Genomic DNA, 23796 nt, shown 5'->3' with positions numbered 1-23796 from the left:
ACACAGTAGCCCAAACAAAGATTTCGGAGGGACACGAGCATTTTTCCTCAACATTTTAGATAAAATTTACAAATTTTTCACTTTCACGAAAACAAATAAATCGCTCAGAAACGAAATGATTAGTCTTTTCAAACATTTAAAGCGATTTCCAGCATGTAAACGGGGTTCAATTTTCCGGGGCAGAGAGAGAGGGTCGGCTGAGGTTCACCTTTTAATATATTTTCCATCCACCAAAAGCTCACAGACTCACACTCTTATAATGGACAAAGTAAACTGCGAAGATAAACCAGACCCCTACCAAAAAACTACCCAGAAGGTATTAATATTGTCAGCGGTTCAATTTCTGAGTTTGCCAAATTTGGAAGATATATAAAAATTTCAAAAAATTGGAAAATGAAAAATAGCACCGTCTCGTTTCCGAACCTAGGCATCGCACACGGAAGAGAAGCCACTTGACCATTCGACTGGATGTTAAACGTTGAAAAGTCGGCTAATTTCATGTAATATATAGTGGTTATCGTGACTACAGTTTACCATGGGACAATGCACGAGAATGGTCAACTTTTGAAAAAATGGTAAAGCTCCCTCTTACTATTACGCCTAAAATTGACCATTTGCGAGATTTTGGTACTTTTATGGTAGACCAGAGGAATTTGTCTGGGGCAACTGTGCCTGGCTTTGGCTGCTGTATTCTGACACAGTAGCGCAAGACAAATGTATTTTTTAATTTACAAACATTTGTTTGATGCCAAAAATGTTTTCTACCAAATTTTTATTTTTAAAAGAATTCGCGAAAATTAGGATTTTTCCTTTGTTCCCCCATTGCCGATTTAGCTAAAATTTTTAAATTTATTAATGTATGATTTTATGTGTTCAAATGCATTGTTGTCATGAAAGAGCTCAATTCGAATTACTTCTGAAGCGTTTCGACGTATTTTCTACCGAATTTTGAAATTTCAAAAAATTAAAGAAAATTAGGATTTTTCTTTAGGTCCCCCATTGTCGATTTGGCTGAAATTTGGATATTGATCAAAGTATGATTTCATGTGTTGAAATGTATTGTTTTCATGAAAGAATGCAATTATTTCGACGTATTTTCTCTCAAATTTTTAAATTTCAAAAATTGACAAAAATTAGCATTTCTCCTTTGGTCCCCCATTGCCGATTTGGCTAAAATTGAGATTTATCACAGTATGATTTTATGTGTTCAAATGTATTGTTTTCATAAAAGAATGCAATTTTATTAATTCTAAAACATTTCGACGTATTTCCTAGCGAATTTTGAAATTTCAAAAAAATGACGAAAATTAGGATTTTTCCTTCCGTCCCCATCGCCGATTTGACTGAAATTTGGAAATTTATCAAAGTATGATTTTATGTGTTCATATAATTGTTTTTATGAAAGAATGCAATTCGAATTAATCCTAAAGCATCTCCAAGAATTTTCTACCAAATTTTTAAATTTCAAAAAATTGGCGAACATTGGGATTTTTCCTTTGGTCCCGCATTGCCGATTTTGCTAGCGAATTTTGAATTTTTAAAAAATTGACGAAAATTAGAGTTTTTCCTTTGGTCTCCATTGCCGATTTGACTGAAATTTGGAAATTTATCAAAGTATGATTTTATGTGTTCAAATGTATTGTTTTCATAAAAGAATGCAATTTTATTAATTCTAAAACATTTCGACGTATTTCCTAGCGAATTTTGAAATTTCAAAAAATTGACGAAAATTAGGGTTTTTCCTTCCGTCCCCATTGCCGATTTGACTGAAATTTGGAAATTTATCAAAGTATGATTTTATGTGTTCATATAATTGTTTTTATGAAAGAATGCAATTCGAATTAATTTGAAGCATTTCGACGTATTTTCTACCAAATTTTGAAATTTCAAAAAATTGATGAAAATTAGGATTTTTCTTTTGGTCCCCATTGCTGATTTGACTGAAATTTGGAAATTTATCAAAGTATGATTTTATGTGTTCATATAATTTTTTTTTACGAAAGAAGGCAATTCGAATTAATGCTGAAGCATCTGGACGTATTTTCTACCAAATTTTCAAATTTCAAAAAATTGGCGAAAATTAGGATCTTTCCTTTGGTCCCCCATTGCCGATTTGGCTAAAATTGAGATTTATCAAACTATGATTTTATGTGTTCAAATGTATCGTTTTCATAAAAGAATGCAATTTTTTTAATTCTAAAACATTTCGATGTATTTCCTAGCGAATTTTGAAATTTCAAAAAAATGATGAAAATCAGGATTTTTCCTTTGGTCCCCATTGCCGATTGCACAAATTTATTTTGGGATCACTTTCGATGGGAGCTTTGTAACCGTGCTTCTTTGAGTTATTTTCTACATTGAGCACCATAAATATACCTAAACTACGCTATGCTTCAGCGCTTCAGCTACGACTTGTTAGTCGAGAGGTCGTACTGCGTGCGAAATATCCCGGTTCAAATCTTGATAAAGCACCATGATTTTACTTCATTTTTCCTTTTTTTTTAAATTTTTTTTTGAAATTGAACGTCTACAATACCATTTGGTTAGTTTCAAGGTTTATGTGTGGGACAGGTTTTTGTTTTTTATTTGAGTTTCAGAATTTAAGCACTATATTTAAACTCCGAACGCTGAATTTAAGCTCCCAGCAAAAGTGATCCCAAAGTGAATTTGTGCCAGGCCGCCATCTTGAATCAGGCCTGGTTACAAGGCAAATTCGAAAAAGTGAGCCCAAAATATTATTCTGCTTGCCGATTTGACTGAACTTTGGACATTTAATCAAAGTATGATTTTATGTGTTCATATATATTGTATATTGTTTTTATGAAAGAATGCAATTCGAATTAATTCTGAAGCATTTTGACGTATTTTCTCCCAAATTTTAAATTTCAAAAAATTGGCGAAAATTAGGATTTTTTCTTTGGTCCTCCATTGCCATTTAACTAAAATTGAGATTTATCATACTATGATTTTATGTGTTCAAATGTATCGTTTTCATAAAAGAATACAATTTTATTATTTCTAAAACATTTCGACGTATTTCCTAGCGAATTTTAAATTTTCAAAAAATTGACGAAAATTAGGATTTTTTGTTTGGTCCCCCATTGCCGAATTGACTGAAATTTGGAAATTTATCAAAGTATAATTTTATGTGTTCAAATGTATTGTTTTCATGAAAGAATGCAATTTTATTAATTCTAAAACATTTCGACGTATTTCCTAGCGAATTTTGAAATTTCAAGAAATTGACGAAAATTAGGATATTTCCCCCATTGCCGATATGATTGGACCAGAGGAATTTGTCTGGGGCAACTGTGCCTGGCTTTGGCTGCTGTATTCTGACACAGTAGCGCAAGACAAATGTATTTTTTAATTTACAAACATTTGTTTGATGCCAAAAATGTTTTCTACCAAATTTTTATTTTTAAAAGAATTCGCGAAAATTAGGATTTTTCCTTTGTTCCCCCATTGCCGATTTAGCTAAAATTTTTAAATTTATTAATGTATGATTTTATGTGTTCAAATGCATTGTTGTCATGAAAGAGTTCAATTCGAATTACTTCTGAAGCGTTTCGACGTATTTTCTACCGAATTTTGAAATTTCAAAAAATTAAGGAAATTAGGATTTTTCTTTAGGTCCCCCATTGTCGATTTGGCTGAAATTTGGATATTGATCAAAGTATGATTTTTTGTGTTCAAATGGATTGTTTTTATGAAAGAATGCAATTCGAATTAATTTTGAAGCATCTCAATGTATTCTCCACCAAATTTTGAAATTTCAAAAATTGGTGAAAATTAGGACTTTTCCTTCGGTCCCCCATTGCCGATTTGGCTAAAATTGAGATTTATCAAAGTATGATTTTATGTGTTCAAATGTATTGTATTCATAAAAGAATGCAATTTTGTTAATTCTAAAACATTTTGACGTATTTCCTAGCAAATTTTGCAATTTCAAAAAATTGACGAAAATTAGGATTTTTCCTTCCGTCCCCATTGCCGATTTGATTGAAATTTAGAAATATATCAAAGTATGATTTTATGTGTTCATATAATTGTTTTTATGAAAGAATGCAATTCGAATTAATTTGAAGCATTTCGACGTATTTCTACAAATTTTGAATTTCAAAAAATTGATGAAAATTAGGATTTTTCTTTTGGTCCCCATTGCTGATTTGACTGAAATTTGGAAATTTATCAAAGTATGATTTTATGTGTTCATATAATTGTTTTTATGAAAGAATGCAATTCGAATTAATTCTGAAGCATCTCGACGTATTTTCTACCAAATTTTTAAATTTAAAAAAATTGGCAACATTAGGATTTTTCCTTTGGTCCCTCATTTCCGATTTGGCTAAAATTGAGATTTATCAAAGTATGATTCTATGTGTTCATATATATTTTTTTTATGAATGAATGCAATTCGAATTAATTCTGAAGCATTTCGACGTATTTTCTACCAAATTTTGAAATTTTGCAAAATTGTAAGAAAATTAGGATTTTTCCTTTGATCCCCCATTGCCGATTTGACTGAAATTTGAAAATTTATCAAAGTATGATTTTATGTGTCCATGTATATTTTTTTTTTGAAAGAATGCAATTCGAATTAATTCTGAAGCATTTCGACGTATTTTCTCCCAAATTTTAAATTTCAAAAAATTGGCGGAAATTAGAATTTTTCCTTTGGTCCCCCATTGCCGATTTTGCTAAAATTTTGAAATTTATTAAAATATGATTTTATGTGTTCAAATGTGTTGTTTTCATAAAAGAATGCAATTTTATTAATTCTACAACATTTCGACGTATTTCTTAGCGAATTTTGAAATTTCAAAAAATTGACGAAAATTAGGATTTTTTCTTTGGCCCCCCATTGCCAATTTGACTGAAATTTGGAAATTTATCAAAGTATGATTTTTTGTGTCCATATATATTGTTTTTATGAAAGAATGCAATTCGAATTAATTCTGAAGCATTTTAACGTATTTTCTACCAAATTTTGAAATTTCGCAAAATTTTAAGAAAATTAGGATTTTGCCTTTGGTCCCCCATTAGCAGAAATTACTTAGCAGAAATTTTTAAATTCATCCGAAAGTATGATTTGATGTGTTCAAATGTATTGTTTTCTTAATAGAATGCAATTCTAATTAATTCTGAAACATTTCGACGTATTTTCTACTGAATTTTGAAATTTCAAGAAATTGACAAAAATTAGGATTTTTCTTTTGCCATCCCCCCCATTGCTGATTTTGCTGGAATTTTGGAATGTATCAAAGTATGATTTTATCTGAATGCTGGATAAAAAAAGTTTTCACAAGAAAAAATAATTAACGGATGAAAAATTGGCCAGAAGAAAAAGATGTGACAGGGAAGAAAATTGGTCAAGAATAAGAATTTTAACAGGAAAAAAAATGATACAGGAATAAAAAATAACGGAAAAAACAGGATATGAAAAGAAATTTTGACACGAGTATTTTAATTTGACAGGAAAAGAAATTGAACACAAAAATGTCAACAAAGAAAATTTCGTCACAGAAAAAAATTGTAACAAGAAAATAAGAAATAGGAGCAAAAAAATTTGCACACAAGAAAAAAATTGCATGAAAGTAATTCGGACATAAGTAGAAAATGTTGACACAAAAAAATTACACATAAAAAATTTTGACACAAGAATAAAAATTTCACAGAAAAGAAATGTGGACAGAAAAAAAAATTTTGGGGACGCAAAAAAATTTTGACACAAAAAATGAGAAAAAACGTACAAGAAAACACACACAGGAAAAAAAAATTGGCTAGAAAAAAATTGACACAAGAAAAATTTTGGCATCAGAAAAATAATGACACGAAAACAATCTTGAACGAAAAACAATGTGATCAGAAGAAAAAAAAATTGGCAGCAAAAATATTTGGCCACTGGAAAAGAATTTTAACTGGAAACAATTTGGTGACGAGACAAAAATTTTGACACAAGAAAAAAATTTTGACATTAAAAAAGTTGACACAAGTATAAAAAATGACCGGGAAAAATCGGACATAAAAAACAATTTTGACACAAGAATAAAAATAAAATTGACAGGAAAATTTCGAAATTTCAGTAAAATTAGTCAGTTTTTAAATATTTCAATACTCGGTTTAGAATACTTTGAAATGTTTCAAAAATAAGTGAAATTGCATTCTTTCATCGTACAGTTGCCTATCTCGCCCCTGGTCCTCACAGCACAATGGTTATGTCTATGACTCGAGTGGCCCCCTTGAAAAAATTAACTCTACCACGACTAGAATTAATGGCAGCTGTAATGGGAGCAGGATTAGCTTCATATCTACGCAATAACCTTAACATATCGCGAATTGTCTACTGGTCCGACAGTCAAATAGTCCTCCACTGGCTTTCCTCTACGTAAGAACTTAAATGCCTTGTCCAGAACCGCATCGATGAAATTCACCAAACCACAAACAACGCCAGCTGGCAAGTTCGGACAACCTAGCCGATCTCTTGACACGCGGCATTCGAACCGAAACTCTTCTCGCCTCACACGCGTGGAATCATGGTCTTTCTTGGCTATCAAAACAGGATAGCTGGCCACAATGGGATTCAAAGACGGTCATCTTACAATCCTCTGCCCACGACGATCCAGATACTACCCATGTTACCCCACCACACAGCGATAAATCACAACAATCTCCAATTTCACCTTCACCTTCAGACAGCACTACCGGCAAGTCATCGCCCATACCCAATTCAGTGATCTTCAACGACTTATAAGAACTACAGCATGGGTGATTAGATTTACAAATGTTCTTCGAAAACGCATTAACACAACTTTTCAATTCTCCGGAATTAGAAAGCTGACTAAGTAAACGTGGCATTGTTTAGAAATTTATTCGAAAACGAGCACCGTGGTACGGCAGATTCTGGGAAAGATTGATTGGATTGACAAAACTCTCTCTGAAGAAGGTCCTTGGTAGAGCAAATATCACCCTCGAGGCTCGAAGAACTACAAACGATATCAACCGAGATTGAAGCTGTCCTCAATGACCGCCCTTTAACATACGCCTCTTCCGAACTCAGCGACGAAGATCCACGCACCCCATCCCACCTACTATACGGCCGACGAATAACCACCCTACCCCACCTGCTTTACGACGATAATACTCCCAACGACCCGTCCTATCACCCTGAATCAACCAGTATCGAAATTCAAGCAAAAGGGAGGAGTGATTTGTTACAACACTTTTGGAAACGCTGGCGTGAAGGATACTCATTGTTTTCACAGTCAATAAATAAGATAATTATTACCATAGCATGACTAAATTGTCGGGCTGGCTACGGCACTGAAAAACATACATGTTACACAACAATTATATTCAAAAAACATATTTTACTTTGATATATATGACAATATGGCGGCTACAATTTTTCACTTGTTTCCCTGGAGGAAAACATTGCATTATTTAAAGTCATGTGACTACAAATGAACCAATCGCATTTAAAATACACAGCACTTATATGACAAAGCATGTTAATTCATTCAGAACTAATCCTTCAGAGGACGGAAGTATTTTTGACAGCTATTCAACTATAATGTCTGCCTTGGGATAATGAGCATCTCCCGATGATATTTATGATTATATAAACTTTATATAAGGCTTTTATTTTAGCTTCAAAACTTCCTAATCAAAATAATGTTCAATTACGTCGTGAAAGCGATAAGTGTTTGCCTGATTTGTATGTTCCGGTTAAAATGTAGATCTCTTCAGTATGTATTCAAACTAACCTGTTTCAAATCATATGGTCTGAAATAGTTAAGTTTTATTAGTGGCGTAGCCAGCCATACGATTTTGTCCCGCTATGTAAATTTCGAGTTATTATATAATTATTCATTTTCTTAGAAATATATTGTTACAGTCAGTGAGTGAACACAAAAATATTAGCATAGCGGGACAAATTGACAGGCTGGCTACGCTGCTGAATTTTATTGGCTATTCCATGGGGCAAATTTCTAAACGAACATCGTATACGTGTCAGTTCATCAAGCAAAGCACAGCATGCAGTTCCGCCGTAACGCAAGATTTTGCGGTTTTCATCTTTTTCTTCGCACTACCTAACTAGTCTGGAATTCGGAAAAACAATGAGATTTTTGCCTTCAATTTTAAGTTTCATTCGCATTCAACAGCGGCTATTTACGCGTGGTTCTATGCCAAAGATACGTAGTTTCTCTGAGAGTCCTATGCTATCAAACAACACCGAAACACTGCCGTTCTCTGCGATACCTGGCCCTAGAGGAACCGTTTCAAATATCCTGGGTTATACGTTTAGCAAGGGAACGCATTTTGATAAAGTAAAGAAACGTTTTCAAAAGTTCGGCCCAATTTATCGCGAGAAAGTCTTGGACATGGACATTGTGAACATTTACGATGTAGATTCCTTGGCTAAGGTTTTAAACACAGGAGTAAATTTCCAACTGAGACCTGGCGCAGAAGCAATTATGGAGATTTTTGGCAGAAATATTTCTGGGATTACATCGTGTGATTATAACGAGTGGTATCCGGATCGATCATTGCTATCGCCGATGTTCTTACGACCAAAGGAAATCCATAAAAGCATATCCATGATAAATGCTGTGGCCAACGACTTTGTTGAGAGATTACACCAACTTAGAGATCAAGATGGAACAATAAAAGACATTGAAAAGGAACTGTCTTATTGAAGCGTTGAGTCAAACTATTCGTTCATATTTAATGGACGTCTTAGATTCCATAAAAATCTAACAGATGCAGATGTTCGCATGTTTATGGACGCAGCTTGCGAATTGATGCATAACCTTGGACGTATCCTTGATATGGGTCCATTTCACAAGTATATACCAACACCAGCATATTATGCAGCAAAGAGGAGTATAGATACAATGTATGAGTCTTACAACAAATTGTCCAAAAAAGGAGAAAATATACAAAACCCAAACTCGCTCCCCGATTATCACATCGTAATCCGCAATCATGACCCTTTTTCCATGGTAATATTTCAAAATACTTCCTTTCATTAAAACTAACCACATTATACCTAGCCTCCTCCGCAGGCATCTCTTCTGTATTTAAAAATTCATATTTGGCTAATTGGCTTGGGTATCATGATCATCTCCCGATGATATTTATGATTATACAAACTTTATATAACGCCTTTATTTTAGCATCAAAACTCCCATTGTCAAAATACTCCAGCTGAATTAGTAATCACATGATTTTGCCTGATCAAAATAATGTTCAATTACATCGTAAAAGCGATACGGTGTTTGCCTGATTTGCATGTTCCGGTTGAAATGTAGACCTCTTCAGTGTGCATGCAAATTAACCCGTTTCAAATCACATGGTCTAAAATGGTTAGGTTTTATTGACTATTCCATGGTCACAATTTTTAAACAAACATCGTAGACCAAGTGTTCATCAAGCAAAGCAATGTGACAGCAGTTCCGCCGTAACGCGAGATTTTGCGGTTTTTATCTTTTTCTTCGCACTACCTGTAACGCAGAAGTCATCACCGAAGTAGCATCTGGCGTTCTTATAGATAATGATGACCGTTCATCAGATTCAAAGGCCAAATGGGCAATGTTTATAATCATGACACTTTTATAGTTAATGAGATTATGATTAAAAAAACAATGATTTTCACAAATTATGCCGACCTCTGTCCACCTATATAACGTAGTTTTTTTAACATAACTTCAGTTGTACTGTTGTAGTAAACAAAGTTGTCTGAAATATACTAAACAAACTAACTCAAGTCAGGTAACGGATATGACGTTTCACTTGAACTTTGATATTCTTGCAATTAAGAACTTTTGTCTTCTTGGCATGGTGTGCAATACATGTTTCATTTTTTATAAAAACAGTTCATGTTATCCATTTGATCAAAGTGCTGCTTGACCGCCTAAACGTTGTGGGATGTGTCAACACACACAACCGCCTTCAGTTGAAAAAGGTGGAATTTCGCCATGTGAATATGCCAGATTTCAACTGCTCCTCGATCATCGCATCGTAATCCGCAATCATGACCCTGTTTCCATGGTAACTTTACGGCTGAATACTTTCCATCATTAAGACTAACCTCATAACTTAGCCTTCTCCGCACGCATCTCTTATGTATTTAAGCCGGTTTTCCACTAGCGATATTTTTCGCGCGAAGCTACATTATTCCTTTGTATTTGAGCAATTTGTTCCAGATGGTTGCAGTTGAGAGCTCTGAAACAAAAGTAAAATGTCGCTTCGCGCGAAAAATATCGCTATAGTGGAAAACCCGGCTTAAAAAATATGTATGCAATGCATACACGTGGGTAGCCTCCAAAGCATTGGCAAAGATTTTATAATTATTCATGTCGTTAGAAATATATTGTTTTCACAATCCGTAAACAAAAAAATATTAGCATAGCGGGACAAATTGACAGGCTGGCTACGCTACTGAGTTTTATTGGCTATTCCATGGTGCAAATTTCTAAACGAACATCGTATACGTGTTCATCAAGCAAAGCACAGCAGGTCTGCCGTAAAGCGAGATTTTGCGGTTTTTATCTTCTTCTTCGCACTACCTAACTAGTCTGGAATTCGGAAAAACAATGAGATTTTTGCCTTCAATTTCAAGTTTAATTCACATTCAACAGCGGCTATTTACGCGTGGTTCCATCATGTCAAAGATACGAAGTTTCTCTGAGAGGCCTACGCTATCAAACGACACCGAAACACTGCCGTTCTCTGCAATACCTGGCCCTAGAGGAAACCGCTCTTCTAGTGTGTTATACGTTTAGCAAGGGAACGCATTACGATAAAGTAACAAAACGTTTTGAAAAGTTCGGCCCAATTTATCGCGAGAAAGTCTTGGACATTGACATGGTGAGCATTTACGATGTAGATTCCTTGGCTAAGGTTTTAAACACCGGAGTAAATTTCCAAATGAGACCTGGCGCAGAAGCAATTATGGAGATTTTTGACAGAAATACTTGTGGGATTACATCGTGTGATTTTAACGAGTGGTATCCAAATCGATCATTGCTATCGCCGATGTTCTTACGACCCAAGGAAATCCATAAAAGCATATCCATGATCAATGCTGTGGCCAACGACTTTGTTGAGAGATTACACCAACTTAGAGATCAAGATGGAACAATAAATAACATTGAAAAGGAACTGTCTTATTGGAGCGTTGAGTCGAACTATTCGTTCATATTTAATGAACGTCTTAGCTTCCATAAAAATCTAACAGACGCAGATGTTCGCATGTTTATGGATGCCGCTTGCGAATTGATGCCTAACCTAGGACGTATCCTTGATATGGGTCCATTTTACAAGTATATACCGACACCAGCATTTCATGCTGCAAAGAGGAATATGAATACAATGCACGAGTCCTACATCGAATTGTCCAAAAAAGAGAGGCGAGGAGTGAGGAAGACGCGAGTGAGAAAACATCTGTTGCTGATCGTGTATTTGCAAAACGGAAATCGACAAAAAAAACTATCACTTTGCTTGTTGGTTTAATGGCGGGTGGAGTTGATACCATCAGCTCCACATCTTTGTGGCTCCTTTACTTACTCTCTCGAAATCCAGACAAACAAGAGAAACTTTATCAGGAAGTAAAACGTTTTGATCCTGAAGAAGAAATACCCGTTAATAAGACCCCCTCGTACCTCAAAGCAGCTTTCAAAGAGTCGCAACGCCTGCACCCAGTCGGCTCAATTTTACCTCGTATACTGAGCCAAGATATCGAGCTTCATGGTTATCACATACCAGCAGGTGTAAACATCATGTTCCAGAACCATTTAGCGTCAATTGATGAGCACAATTTTGGCGAAGATGCAAAGCAGTTTGTGCCAGAACGATGGCTTCGTGATGTTGATACTGGAAGGGTGAAAGGTTTTGATCCCTTAAGTTCATTGCCATTCGGTCACGGAGTGAGAATGTGTTTAGGACGGCGAGTAGCGGAGGCGTATATCTACACGTTAATGAGCAAGATTTTATTGAAATACCGAGTAGAGTTGTCTAGTAAACAGAATGAGATGAATCCGACCTTGAAAGGAGGCATTATGAGGCCCGATAGTAAAATTTTATTAAAATTTCTATCGAGAAATTGACGAACGAAGTATATACATTTTCGAAACTGGACAAAACTTTTCTTCTCTACAACATTTCCTAGGCCCTGTTCATATGATCCCGCTTACTGAGATGTCTCACCTAGCGAGATGAAAAGTTCCATGTGTTCATATGGTGTTTTCATCCCGCTTGCCGAGATAAAAATTCTTCGTTTCCATGGTAACTTTGTGGAAATAATTTTCATCGATACAGAATAAAACGATCGCTAACGCGATTTTTTTGCCTTTAATGATTGTTTTGCATCGTAGGACATTAGTTAAGCAATATTTTTGATAATTTGTACTAACCCAAACGTGAAATTTGCTAAAAATCGTGCAAATTAGCGTTAAATCGAGTATTTATAGTGTTTAGATTTCATCCCGCCAAGCCCGTAGCGCGTTCATATGGGAATCAATTTATCCCGTCTACCTATGATCTCATTTTTCATCATTCTATTACTTTTTGACAAACTGTGGCTAACTCAACGTTTTTTTGTTAAATTCATATCCCTGCATTATTTTTTATTAGTTACTCCGGCGTCAGCGACGGAGTTGAAAATTCGCCTCGGTTTTGTTTTGTTTTTGTTTTTGTTTTTTTATTTTTTTTTTATTATTTTTCGTCGTCGCAAGTCTGTAATGGCGCGAAACATTCCAGTATTTAAAATGTGTATGTGATTGGATTTATCTATGTCCCAGTCTTGTCTCCCAAGAGTTGTGGTGCACAGCTTTGGCTAATTTTCCGATGCGCGATTCGATTTCGCTCGCATGATACGGCAATTCCTCCAAGAGGAACAAATAAACCGTTCTTTTCATGCTTTTCGATTAAGTTTAGACTGAATTGGGGTAAGAATATATTTAATACGTGTAGATTCTGGTCCTATTTTAGTAATATCGCTGCTATTTCGCCGTTTAACAAGATGATGTGGTCGTGTATGGGCGCTATAACTATATAAGCGCGAATTCCAAAGGCAAATTGTAAGACAAAGCGAATGTATCATACCGTTTATTTACATTCTTGAACGATTTAACTTCTATACTTTTTAAAGTACGATGTGCTTCTGAATTTCGCGATCGAACATTTAGGTTCGCAAGGCATCTAAATGCGAATATGAACTGTATTGTTTATGTTCAGAAGCTCTATATTGAAGACTGGCACGTGCGCCGGAGTTAACGCCAGAACAGGCGTCTTGTTTAATTTATGTCCATTATCAAAGTTTTTCAATTCAAGACAATGTTTTTAACATCCATCGACAATCAACTAGCGACTGATTGGGGATTTCTAACAGGTTTTTTCACAGTCTATTATATTTTACAAAATCAAACGACATCCATTTTGAGACGTTATAATCTGTGGAGCAACAGACAATAGTGCAAATAGAATGGAAAGCCGGGAGATCAAGCTAATGGACTAAATGCAAAGAATAGCTTCTTATTACACCAATAATCCCACCTTTGAGGCGTCTTAGAGATTCCTTCCCACCTTATTACGAGCTTCAAGGATTCTGGTGTTACCATACGTGGCAGTGAATTAAACCACGCTCTTTGAGTTTACGACACTCTTATACTATGTCCACAAACACTTCTCACGTCTCGAACTTATCTTACACTAATAAAACACTGCATGTTGTGTTGAAAGGTCTGTGTTATTGTACCATGATATCCTAAACTCTCCTACTATCATATGATTATGTTCGTTACTCCTTTTTGGTCTGGCTTAGAGAGCTGCTTTCATGTTTTCGGCACGTGCATTGATAAAGTTAAAAAAACAATTGAAAGGCTTCAAGCGATAACATTCAAATTATTATAGAGAGCTCTAAGTATATTGTAATCAACCAATTTAGTTGCATGTGTGTGTGATATTATGTTTGCAGGTATATGTTAAATTATTGTATTTAATACCTAGAATAATTTTTATGTAAGGTAACTTCTGTATCTATACGCGTAATATTTAATTTACTTGACTTATTATGGAAACCAACATGACAACTGATTTCGGATCATCATTCTACGCCATGCAGTGTCACTACGGGGAGAAAACTAACGCGTGGTAACGACTAACGAGGTTTCCAGAAGGTATATATTTATCAAAATAGCGAGATTTTGAATGTTGATGATTTGATCTTCAAGATTAAACCGCTCAATTTTATACGAGAATACGTGACCAGCGTAAGTCAGAATAAAGCTAGGGAAAAGTCTATGTTTTAGGCCAGACGAAAGAAAGAATTCAGTTGCCTTTTTATATTCTTTAAACTAGATAGAATAACTAACAAAATGAAACCAAAGTGTCCATTGATACTGAAAAAATCTGGCAGGTATTTCCATGTATTTGTAATGTCAGTACATGAACACTTACACCTTTATCAAACTATTCTTTTTCAACAGTAATATGCTCACCTTGCCAAATTACGATTTTCTTTTTTATTTTATTGACAGTGTTTTTAAATCTACCCACAACAAGAACATTCCCTTAGGGCACCCAAATCAAAGAAATCAACAGCATTAAAATGTTTTTTAAAAAACTACAAAGCAAAGCCTTTGAAAGAATAGTTTACAAGTATAGTTGATAACAAATATTCGGCCTCAAGCTTTTTTAAAATTTGGCTTATTGTTTATTTTTATTAAACAATACAGTCAACGGCAGAGTGATTATTTGAAAATCTTGAGTCAAGAGGAACCGGAGTACCCGTTAAACCTTCTCATGCACAAAAACATTAAAACACATGCACGATTCCCGTACGGCACATCACTGCTTCAGAATTAGCTTGGGCTGTATATGACAGATTTCGTTCAGGAAGACTAGCATTGCAGCAACAGAGATCGTGAACATAAGAAAATAAGATGCCATATATCAGTACAAATATCATCAGTTTAAATAATCACAATTACCGTCCAGTTTTCCTGCGGTCCATATAATTATATAGTTGACAACATAAATAAGGACAAAATTTCATCTGACAAAACGGATTAAAAAGAATATCATTTTATCTAATAAAGTTAAAATGTAATCTCAGTGCATCATGCGCTGGTTCTAGAAGGAAGCCCCTTCACAGTAGGTGCAGGAGGTAAGGTAAGGATTTAACAAGCTCGCATCATTTTGTCGCTAAGGAATCTTCAGCATCACTTTATAGCCAATCGGATTGTCTCTTCGTTCTCATTGATATTCAACTATCTCGTCTTAATCTTGAGAATTAGCCAAATGATACGGATGAGGTGGTGATTAAGAGAACATCTTGAAATCTTGAAGAACACTTATTCCACGTCTAAAGTCACGTATCTAGAGAATGTGGTCGGTTCTTTTATAAGCACCAGGATGAGGAAGGTCTGTATTGCATTTCCATCCATGGCTGTATCACGTCTTTCAAAATCAGAGAAGTGGTCATCAACTATTATAGTACTCGTCAAGTGAAATTGTAGTCTAAAGACGAAGAAGCTTTGCAAGAGCAGTTTATCGTGAGAAAGAACAGTGTTCCGGGAATTGAACCCAGTAACCGTGTGTACAGCCAGCTTCCATTAAGTTTTCTAGTCTGAGAGCGTTTACTTCAGACACTAAAAAGTCTACTGGGTTGCGAAAATATTCTCAACTTTTTATCCAGTATAACGAGACTTACCAATTACGCGGATATAAATTGTCAACAGAAATGTTTAGCTTTCATGCTATTTTACTCGTGAAAAGTTTCGTATGGAAAACCAACCGTAAACACGGTCCCGAACACACGGACACTGTTTTTTTACGAGGGAAACCAGAGTGCCTGGAGAAAAACCCTCACCGAAAGCCGGAATTAAACACAAAGTACACAAAAGTTTGAGATTTTATTAAAACAAAGTCATGTATAACAACAAAGTGTGTGTGAGTCAAAGATATTGAAATCAAGAGAGAGGAGACGGACAATTTTGGTCCTATTTTTATTAATATTTCACTAAACATGTATTACAAAGCGTGTGTGTATTCTTTAAATAGTACATCATTAATATACGCGAAGACATTAAACTATTATATCTAAAACCGGTTACAAAGTAGGTGCGTTTAAGATCTTGACGTTTAAATTTATATAACAGTGCAGGTTAAATGTTAAGTGTTTGAGTAATGTTTAAGACTGATCAGTAAAACATGCATTAATGTGAGTAAGTGTTTCTAAGTTATCATGTATATATTATTTTGTTCTATTATAGACTTAACCCACTAACTCTGGTAGAGAGCTGAATAAAGCTTATGAGATCGACGAACTAATATAGTAATACATAAAAATGCCCAAGTACAGAGGGCTTAGATTCAAGTTACGTTCGTCCAAAAACTAAAATTATTCTGCTGACAAATCATAGGCAGTGTTCCTAATAGTTTCGTTTTAAGCTGTCGAACTGTGCACACATATTTCAAGGATCGAGTTAACTTGAAGATATTTCATGAGCCCTTATAGAAACAGCATGAAGGCATACACAATTGTCCTTGAAAACTTCATTGCACATTTCAGAGCTGAGGCATATAGCCAGAGCATGCTGCCCTTGTAGAAACAAGGTTTGGAAAAAATAGCACAAGAAATTGACTTTATATTTTTGAGGCTGAGGCATATAGCCAAAGCAACAAACTGTCAAAACCAAGTGCAGCATCAATCGTAAATATATATTTTTTTAAAAAATTCAGTCAACATTTTTTGAACCATGCAAGGGATATTCCCAAAGCAAGCTGCCCTTATAGAAACAGCACCAAGAGTACAATTTTTTTTCAGAGAAACTGGACTAATACTTTCAAAGCCAAGGCATATAGCCAAAGCAAGCTGCTCTTATAGAAACAGCCACAGGAGTACATTTTTTTCTTTGAAAATCTGGTTTAAAAACTTTTAGAGCTAAGGCATATAGCCAAAGCAAGCTGCTCTTATAGAAACAGCAATGAAAATAACACTGCAACGTTATTAGATATCCCAAGACACCTGCTAACACTTCGAACCACATAGCAAAGTTAAACAGTACAGACAAAAAGTGGCGCCTTACTTTTCATAAGCACTGCTCGACGAAGCTAAATGATTGGAAATCTCACAGAGACCTTGGAAAAATAATAAAGTTACAATGCCACTGCCAATGTTTGTCTCGTAATTGGTTTCTATCTATATTATTAACACCCATTTCTTATTTTCTTCAAGTAAATTCAAATTCATTAATTGAAAGCATGTGTGTGTTAACTTTGATTGTATAAATTCATGTATTTCAGAATAGCAAGACAGTATAAGACATGCCATGTAAAATCAATGTTTCTGGCTTGAATATTAACTGTAGCTTTAAGTGAATGCAAAATATAAGAGAGATATAACTAAACTAGAAGCCATTATATAGGCCATGGTTTGCATCAATGTATTTACTCGTGTGCGTGTCTATTTTATGTGCAGCTACAAGATCATGAGGTATAGTGCATGATGTTTTGTATCTGTTCATATTTTGATATAAATCATGTTTTTTCATAAATACATACACAATATTATATGTTCAATTACAAAATATAGTAAGGAAAGATATAATCTATATTTACAATGTTTGCTGATATATCAAAAACGTATATATTTACATACAAATAATTTTACAACCAGACCGAATAGTGACCCTATAGTTATTAATTCCGAAAGCCGCAATTGACCAGATTTCAAGAGCCGAAGATGATTTCAATCAGGACAAGATAGAGAAAGAGGAAAGAACCTATGGGATTATGTCTGCCATTTGTGGCTGTGATTTGTGTTAGTGCATGTGTATGGCTTTTTAGCAATTTCTTATGTGAAATATGGGTATATATAACAGTTGTGATGTTTTAAGTTTTAACAAGCAAATTATCAACCTAAACCTTAGCGCAGCCCTAAGCACAGGCGAGCAGTCCTAAGCGCAAAACCGATTAAGATATTTAACCGAATTTAAGAAACGTTTGCTCACATGCATCATGCATTAGCTATGTTCCTGGTGGCCAGAACTTAGTTAACTGAATTTAAAACTTTATTTAACTTAAGTTCGTTAACTAAATTAGTTAACTTCGTTAAGTTAATCATGCATGCACTAACCCCTGCATGCACATTTTTTGACCACCAGGCTACTCTAACCTGTAACGATGCCCGGGCATCGCTGAACGTTGCTTTTTGGCGTCGATTTGGCGTAGTTTTGACGTATATTAGGCGTCGAGTTGGCCTACATTAGGCGTAGATTTGCCGTCGAGGTTGCCTACATTAGGCGTAGATTTGCTGTCGAGGTTGCCTACATTAGGCGTAGAGTGCCGTCGAAGTTGCCTACATTAGGCGTAGATTTGCCGTCGAGTTGGCCTACATTAGGCATAGAGTGCCGTCGAGGTTGCCTACATTAGGCGTAGAGTGCCGTCGAGATTGCCTACATTAGGCGTAGATTTGCCGTCGAGATTGCCTACATTAGGCGTAGATTTGCCGTCGAGATTGCCTACATTAGGCGTAGATTTGACGTCGAGGTTGCCTACTTTAGGCGTAGATTTTTTGTCGAAGTTGCCTACATTAGGCGTAGATTTGCCGTCGAGGTTGCCTACATTAGGCGTAGATTTGCCGTAGAGTTGGCTTACATTAGGCGTAGATTTGCCGTCGAGATTGCATACTTTAGACGTAGATTTGCCGTCGATTTGGCTTGTCGGTAATAGCTCAATAGAGCCCATCAACCTGAAATAAGATTAAAGAAATAAGCAAACTACATTTTTTATTGAGAAGAAACACGCGTAAAATCAGGATTGTATAAACAGACCCAAAACAACATCTATGAAACCTAGGCCTCTCTGGGATTTCAAGTATTTCCTTGCCATTATTCATATTAAATTATCATGCGGCCGTTGTCGTTCTTGACCTGAATCATGCATAAACTCCCCATTGTTCGGTTTATCTAAAAATGTTCGATTGCTTAATACTCACGTTTTATTATGAACAGGTTTTGTCGTTGTTTTAAATGGCTTGATCCGCCAAATCGCTACCTGCAATAAAACCAAAAGAATGCTTGTTATAGACAGCGATTTCAAGGATTTACCTTCGATGAAGGGAGCTTAAATATCGGGAGAAAACTTGCGGTGTGATTATTCAGTTGAGAGAACGCGTGATGCCTGATCAAGCGTTTCAAGTTTTCCCATCCTATTTTGAATAAAATAGACCCCAAATTACCTGTTCATTTCAGCAACAAGTGTTTAAGAACAGCTTTGGACTTGCTGTCTCTTTAAATGCCAGTCATCTCTCTCGGGGAATTTCAGCTATGGTTTTCTTTCCCGGCTCATTTCTATATTCGGTTTGGTTTTAGCTTTTAAACTCCACCTGGAAGAACAAAAGGCAATGTTAATTTACTGGTTTGGTCTTTATAAGTCAATTCAAAGGTAATTGCTTGCGATTGGAGCAAAGGCTAGCGGCTTGCATACGATTTAGCGTATATTACCTTTCATTCTATATCATCAACAAGTCCCAAGAAAATGCGTAGACGTGCTTTCCCTTCAAAGGCGAGTTATCTTGAGTCAAATGCGAGTCGTCTCGGGCAATTTCAGCTACGGTAACGGACTTTTTGCCCACTTCACTTCATTCAGTTTGGTTTTAAGCTCTCAAACTCCACCTGGAAGAATAAAAAGCACCATTAGTTCACTGCTTAGGTCTTTAGAACTGAATTCAAATGTAATTTGCGTGTGGTTACAGGGAAGGTTAGCGGCTCAACGGTAAGATTTGACGTATATTACCTTTCTCATATCATCAATATTCCCCAGAAAAAGCCTGGACTTGCTTTCTCTTCAAAGGCGAGTTATCTTGAGCCAGTTCAGCCACAATTCATCGGTCGTCAATCTCTTGTTTACAAATTTCATCTTTAACTTCGCTTTAAATACGTCAAGATTCTGCATGAAAAGAATAAAAGCTACGTTAGTGCCATCAAGTTTGTATTTGAAGCTGAACACAACACGAGAGAGGCATTACAAAACGTGAACTAAGAACACGTGGAACCTCAGCCCAAAAGCTCACGATAAAACAAGCTGATAAAACACACAAAGGGAAAGGCATATTACCTGGTATTACACCAACGACAGTCTGTCAGAGATAGTAAACTTTTATTAAACTTCTCTTCTGTTGAAGACGATGGCAATCTGATAGAAATTTCTGTTGAAATTTTCTTGGCATGGAGCAGACTTATTTTTATTCTTCGAGGACCAGCGCTGAAGTGATGTCTCCAGCTGGAATCAAAAGCACATATTATTAATTTCACCCGCTCCTCGTGTCTGCAAAATAAAGTCATCGTATTGGATGAACACTACTGACCTGACAGCTCAACAACGCTTCTGATTGGACGTTCTTAGTAATTTAAATAATATGATTAATTCTCTTCTCCTGAGCCTGAACATCAGAAATGAAAGGAAAGAATTAATCATATTATTCAAATTACTATGCTCGTCCAGAAGCAAATTACGGAGTCTGACGTAATAATATTGGAAAAACATGGAGTCAAAAATTATGAAAAACACGTAGTCTGCCAAAAACATGGAAAACACGGAGTATAAATAATTGGAAAACACTGAGTCAACGTAAATTATACATATATTATTCATAAATGAAGGCTTGCTCATAAAGGCGGATTTCCACTTACAGCGAAATCGTTCGCTAGCGAAATATTTGCATGTTTTCTTTTGAATTTTAACAGCATAAATAAATTAGTGCCACTTGAATGCTCTCAATTCAAAAGAAAATATGCAAATATTTCACTAGCGAACGATTTCGCTGTAAGTGGAAATCCGCCTTAAGTCTATACTAATTTTTTATACCACAGTAATAGCATAAAAGAAAGAATACACAATAACAAAAGATTATAGCTATAATGCCTCTTAGAATTATAGTCATAGAATTATTGTTGTAACTAACTACATTACGTGTCATTATGTCACCTTAAATCACACCAAAACTGCCACATCCAATTTCCTCTTTGTCTACAATATCCTCCCATTTAAATTGAGGAATACTATTTATGTTTAAGGATAAGTTTTTCGGTCGTTTATTTACCATGTTTCCCATATTTTTAACAGACTTCGTGTTTTCCATAATAATTTGACTCCGTGTTTTCCAAATTTTTAACAGACTCCGTGTTTTCCATAATTTGTGACTCCGTGTTTTCCAATATTATTACGTCAGACTTCGTAATTGACATATTCCATAATTTGTGACTTCGGGACTCCAACTCCGAAACTCCGGCTCCGGAACTCCGACTCCGTGTTATCCATGTTACCTAAAAACAAGCATTGAATGACTTCATTACCTAAAAGATGAGACGGACGGAATCTCGCATTAAACTATTAGAAAAGAATAGCTTCGAATACTTAAGTATTGATAAAGAATGATCGCACATCTGAAAATTGTCAGAAAGCTTTGTCATATTTTAAAAAGAATCCTCATTAGGTCGATTTGAATTAAACCACGCTCTTTGATGGAGATTGACCTGATAAGTTAATTTATTACATTATTATTAACGTGCATGCCAATAGAGGAAAGGAAGTGTCAAAAGGCTTCAAGCGATAACATTCAAATTATTAGATAATTTTCTTCAGGCATAATAATGGCCATAGCTCTTTTCTCCAGCCGTTCAAAATCGTTTCTCAAGTATTGAGGAAGCGCATTGTAAAAAACCGGGATGGCATATTCTATGACTGATCTAATGCATGATGTATAGAAGGAGGCCAGTTCTTTACACGGAATACTTGCGCGTTTAAGTTGCTTAAGAAAATAGAGTCTTATATTAACATTTGTGACGACTTCGTCTATGTGAGGTTTCCATGTTAAAGTATTAATAATGGTAAGACCCAAGAGTTTGATTTTGTTAACAACTTCTAACTCTTTTCCATTGATTACAATTGAATCGAAAGGTCTCGGCACAGCAATAAACAAGATTCGTAGTTCCTTACATTTTTCCGGATTAAGCTGCTGCATTCTATTTGCATTGGACGACGTAACCACATTGCGAATCGTTAAATAATATACGTTATATACGCTCGAATGTAAACATGGAGAAGCTATTAAAAGAACTCGAGAGCAAAGTCAAAGCCCTGAGATTCAGGCAAGGAAAAACCGAAGAAATATTGGCTAAACAAGACCGTCAAGCATCTGAGCGTCAAATCTATCGAAAATGTCGCTAAAGCGATAAACAATATTTAAGAGACCGTAGAAGAAAAGAAATTTTCCAAGGGCGAGAGCGAAGAACACGTCGCTCAATGGGCTAAAGAATACGAAGACGAGCTTGCTAAAGCAGACGAAAATGTACGAAGATTGGCTCACCAAATCAATGAAATTGATTGCCGTGAACAAAACGAAAAAGTAGTGCAAGATCACAGGATAAACCTGCTTATGCGACCCCGCCACCAGCGCTCTTATCAAGTAATTGCAGTAGACTACGCCAGTCCCTTACAATATATACCGAGTATTTCCGGTGTTAACACCAAATTCAATGTTGTTTTTGAATAGTAATATCCTACCTGAATTGCAGCCGCACCACATTGAGGACGGTGACCTTCGGAAACGCACAAAACACTGATGAAATGTAAAGACGCGATTCGGAGACGGTGGACACAGGAATATTTGCGAAGCCTTCGGGAAAGACACAGATTGCACGCAGGACATCGAGGTGCAGTACCAGGGATAGGAGATGTTGTGATTATTGCAACAGACGAGAAAAAGCGTGGCCGATGGCCACTAGGAGTTGTCGAAGAGTTGATTGTGGGAAAAGATGGTAAAATCAGGGGAGCCAAAGTACGGACAGAAAAGTCGCAAATAGAACGGGCTGTGCAACATCTATACCCCATTGAGCTCTCGGTTGACAAGAACGGAACCAGTTCCAGCAATACTCAATGCAGAAGCAGAGACTTTCCTACCCAAGAGAGATGCTGCAGTGGCAGCGAATTTTCGAGTTCAGGAAATCGTAGAGGATGAACAATCGACCAAATTTAAAATGAACACTCAGTAGATACTGAACAGTGAACATGCAGTTAGAACTATTCGAGAAAATTGACATTAATTACAGTTATATCAACGGTCAATCTCTAGGTGTATTGGAGAACTACATTTATCTCGATGAACGGATAAATGGGGGGAGGGTGATGGAGATTGACTTAATAAGTTAATTTATTACATTATTATTAAAGTGCATGCCAATAGAGGAAGGGAAGTGTCAATCAAAAAAGCATGAGGTTATACATTTTGGAGAGGAGAGAGAGAATTTGAGATTTCGTGTTGTGAATTGAGATTTGTGAGTGTTGTAAATACTGATTTGGAGGCGAGTTTACGACACTCTTATATTATGTCCACAAACACTTCTCACGTCTCGAACCTATCTTACACTAATAAAACACTGCATGTTGTGTTAAATGCCTGTGTTATTGTACCATGATATCCTAAACTTTTCTACTATCATATGATGATGTTCGTTACTCCTTTTTGGTCTGGCTTATATAGAGCTGCTTTCATGTTTTCGGCATGTGGATTGATAAAGTTAAAAAAAATAATCGAAAGGCTTTAAGCGAAAACATTCAAATTATTATAGAGAGGTTGAAGTATATTGTAATCAACCAAATTAGTTGCATGTGTTGGTAATATCATGTTTGCAGGTATAAAGATGTATGTTACATTATTGTATTTAGTACCTAGAATAATTTTTATGTAAAGTAACTTCTGTATTTACGTGAAATATTTAATTTACTTGA

General features: G+C 35.6%; 1 protein-coding gene and 1 pseudogene across 1 annotated transcript; both read left to right on the top strand.

Annotated features, from left to right (window-relative positions):
• Nucleotides 1–8186: 8186 nt before the first annotated feature.
• LOC114519734 (cytochrome P450 10-like) lies at nt 8187–8699 on the top strand. Its single transcript, XM_028539902.1, has one exon. The coding sequence runs from the start codon at nt 8187–8189 to the stop codon at nt 8697–8699; it is 513 nt and encodes a 170-aa protein (XP_028395703.1).
• Nucleotides 8700–10780: 2081 nt separating this feature from the next.
• On the top strand, nt 10781–12134 carry LOC114519803 (annotated as a pseudogene).
• Nucleotides 12135–23796: the final 11662 nt, after the last annotated feature.

Source organism: Dendronephthya gigantea, unplaced genomic scaffold (assembly GCF_004324835.1).
Source record: "Dendronephthya gigantea isolate DGI-Jeju-01 unplaced genomic scaffold, DenGig_1.0 000014F, whole genome shotgun sequence".
Classification (NCBI taxonomy): domain Eukaryota; kingdom Metazoa; phylum Cnidaria; class Anthozoa; order Malacalcyonacea; family Nephtheidae; genus Dendronephthya; species Dendronephthya gigantea.
This window is presented reverse-complemented; position numbering and strand designations above follow the sequence as displayed.

What these genes read in the sequence shown, in the direction of transcription:
- LOC114519734 (XM_028539902.1), top strand. Translation starts at nt 8,187, where the DNA reads ATGCCAAAGATACGTAGTTTCTCTGAGAGTCCTATGCTATCAAACAAC.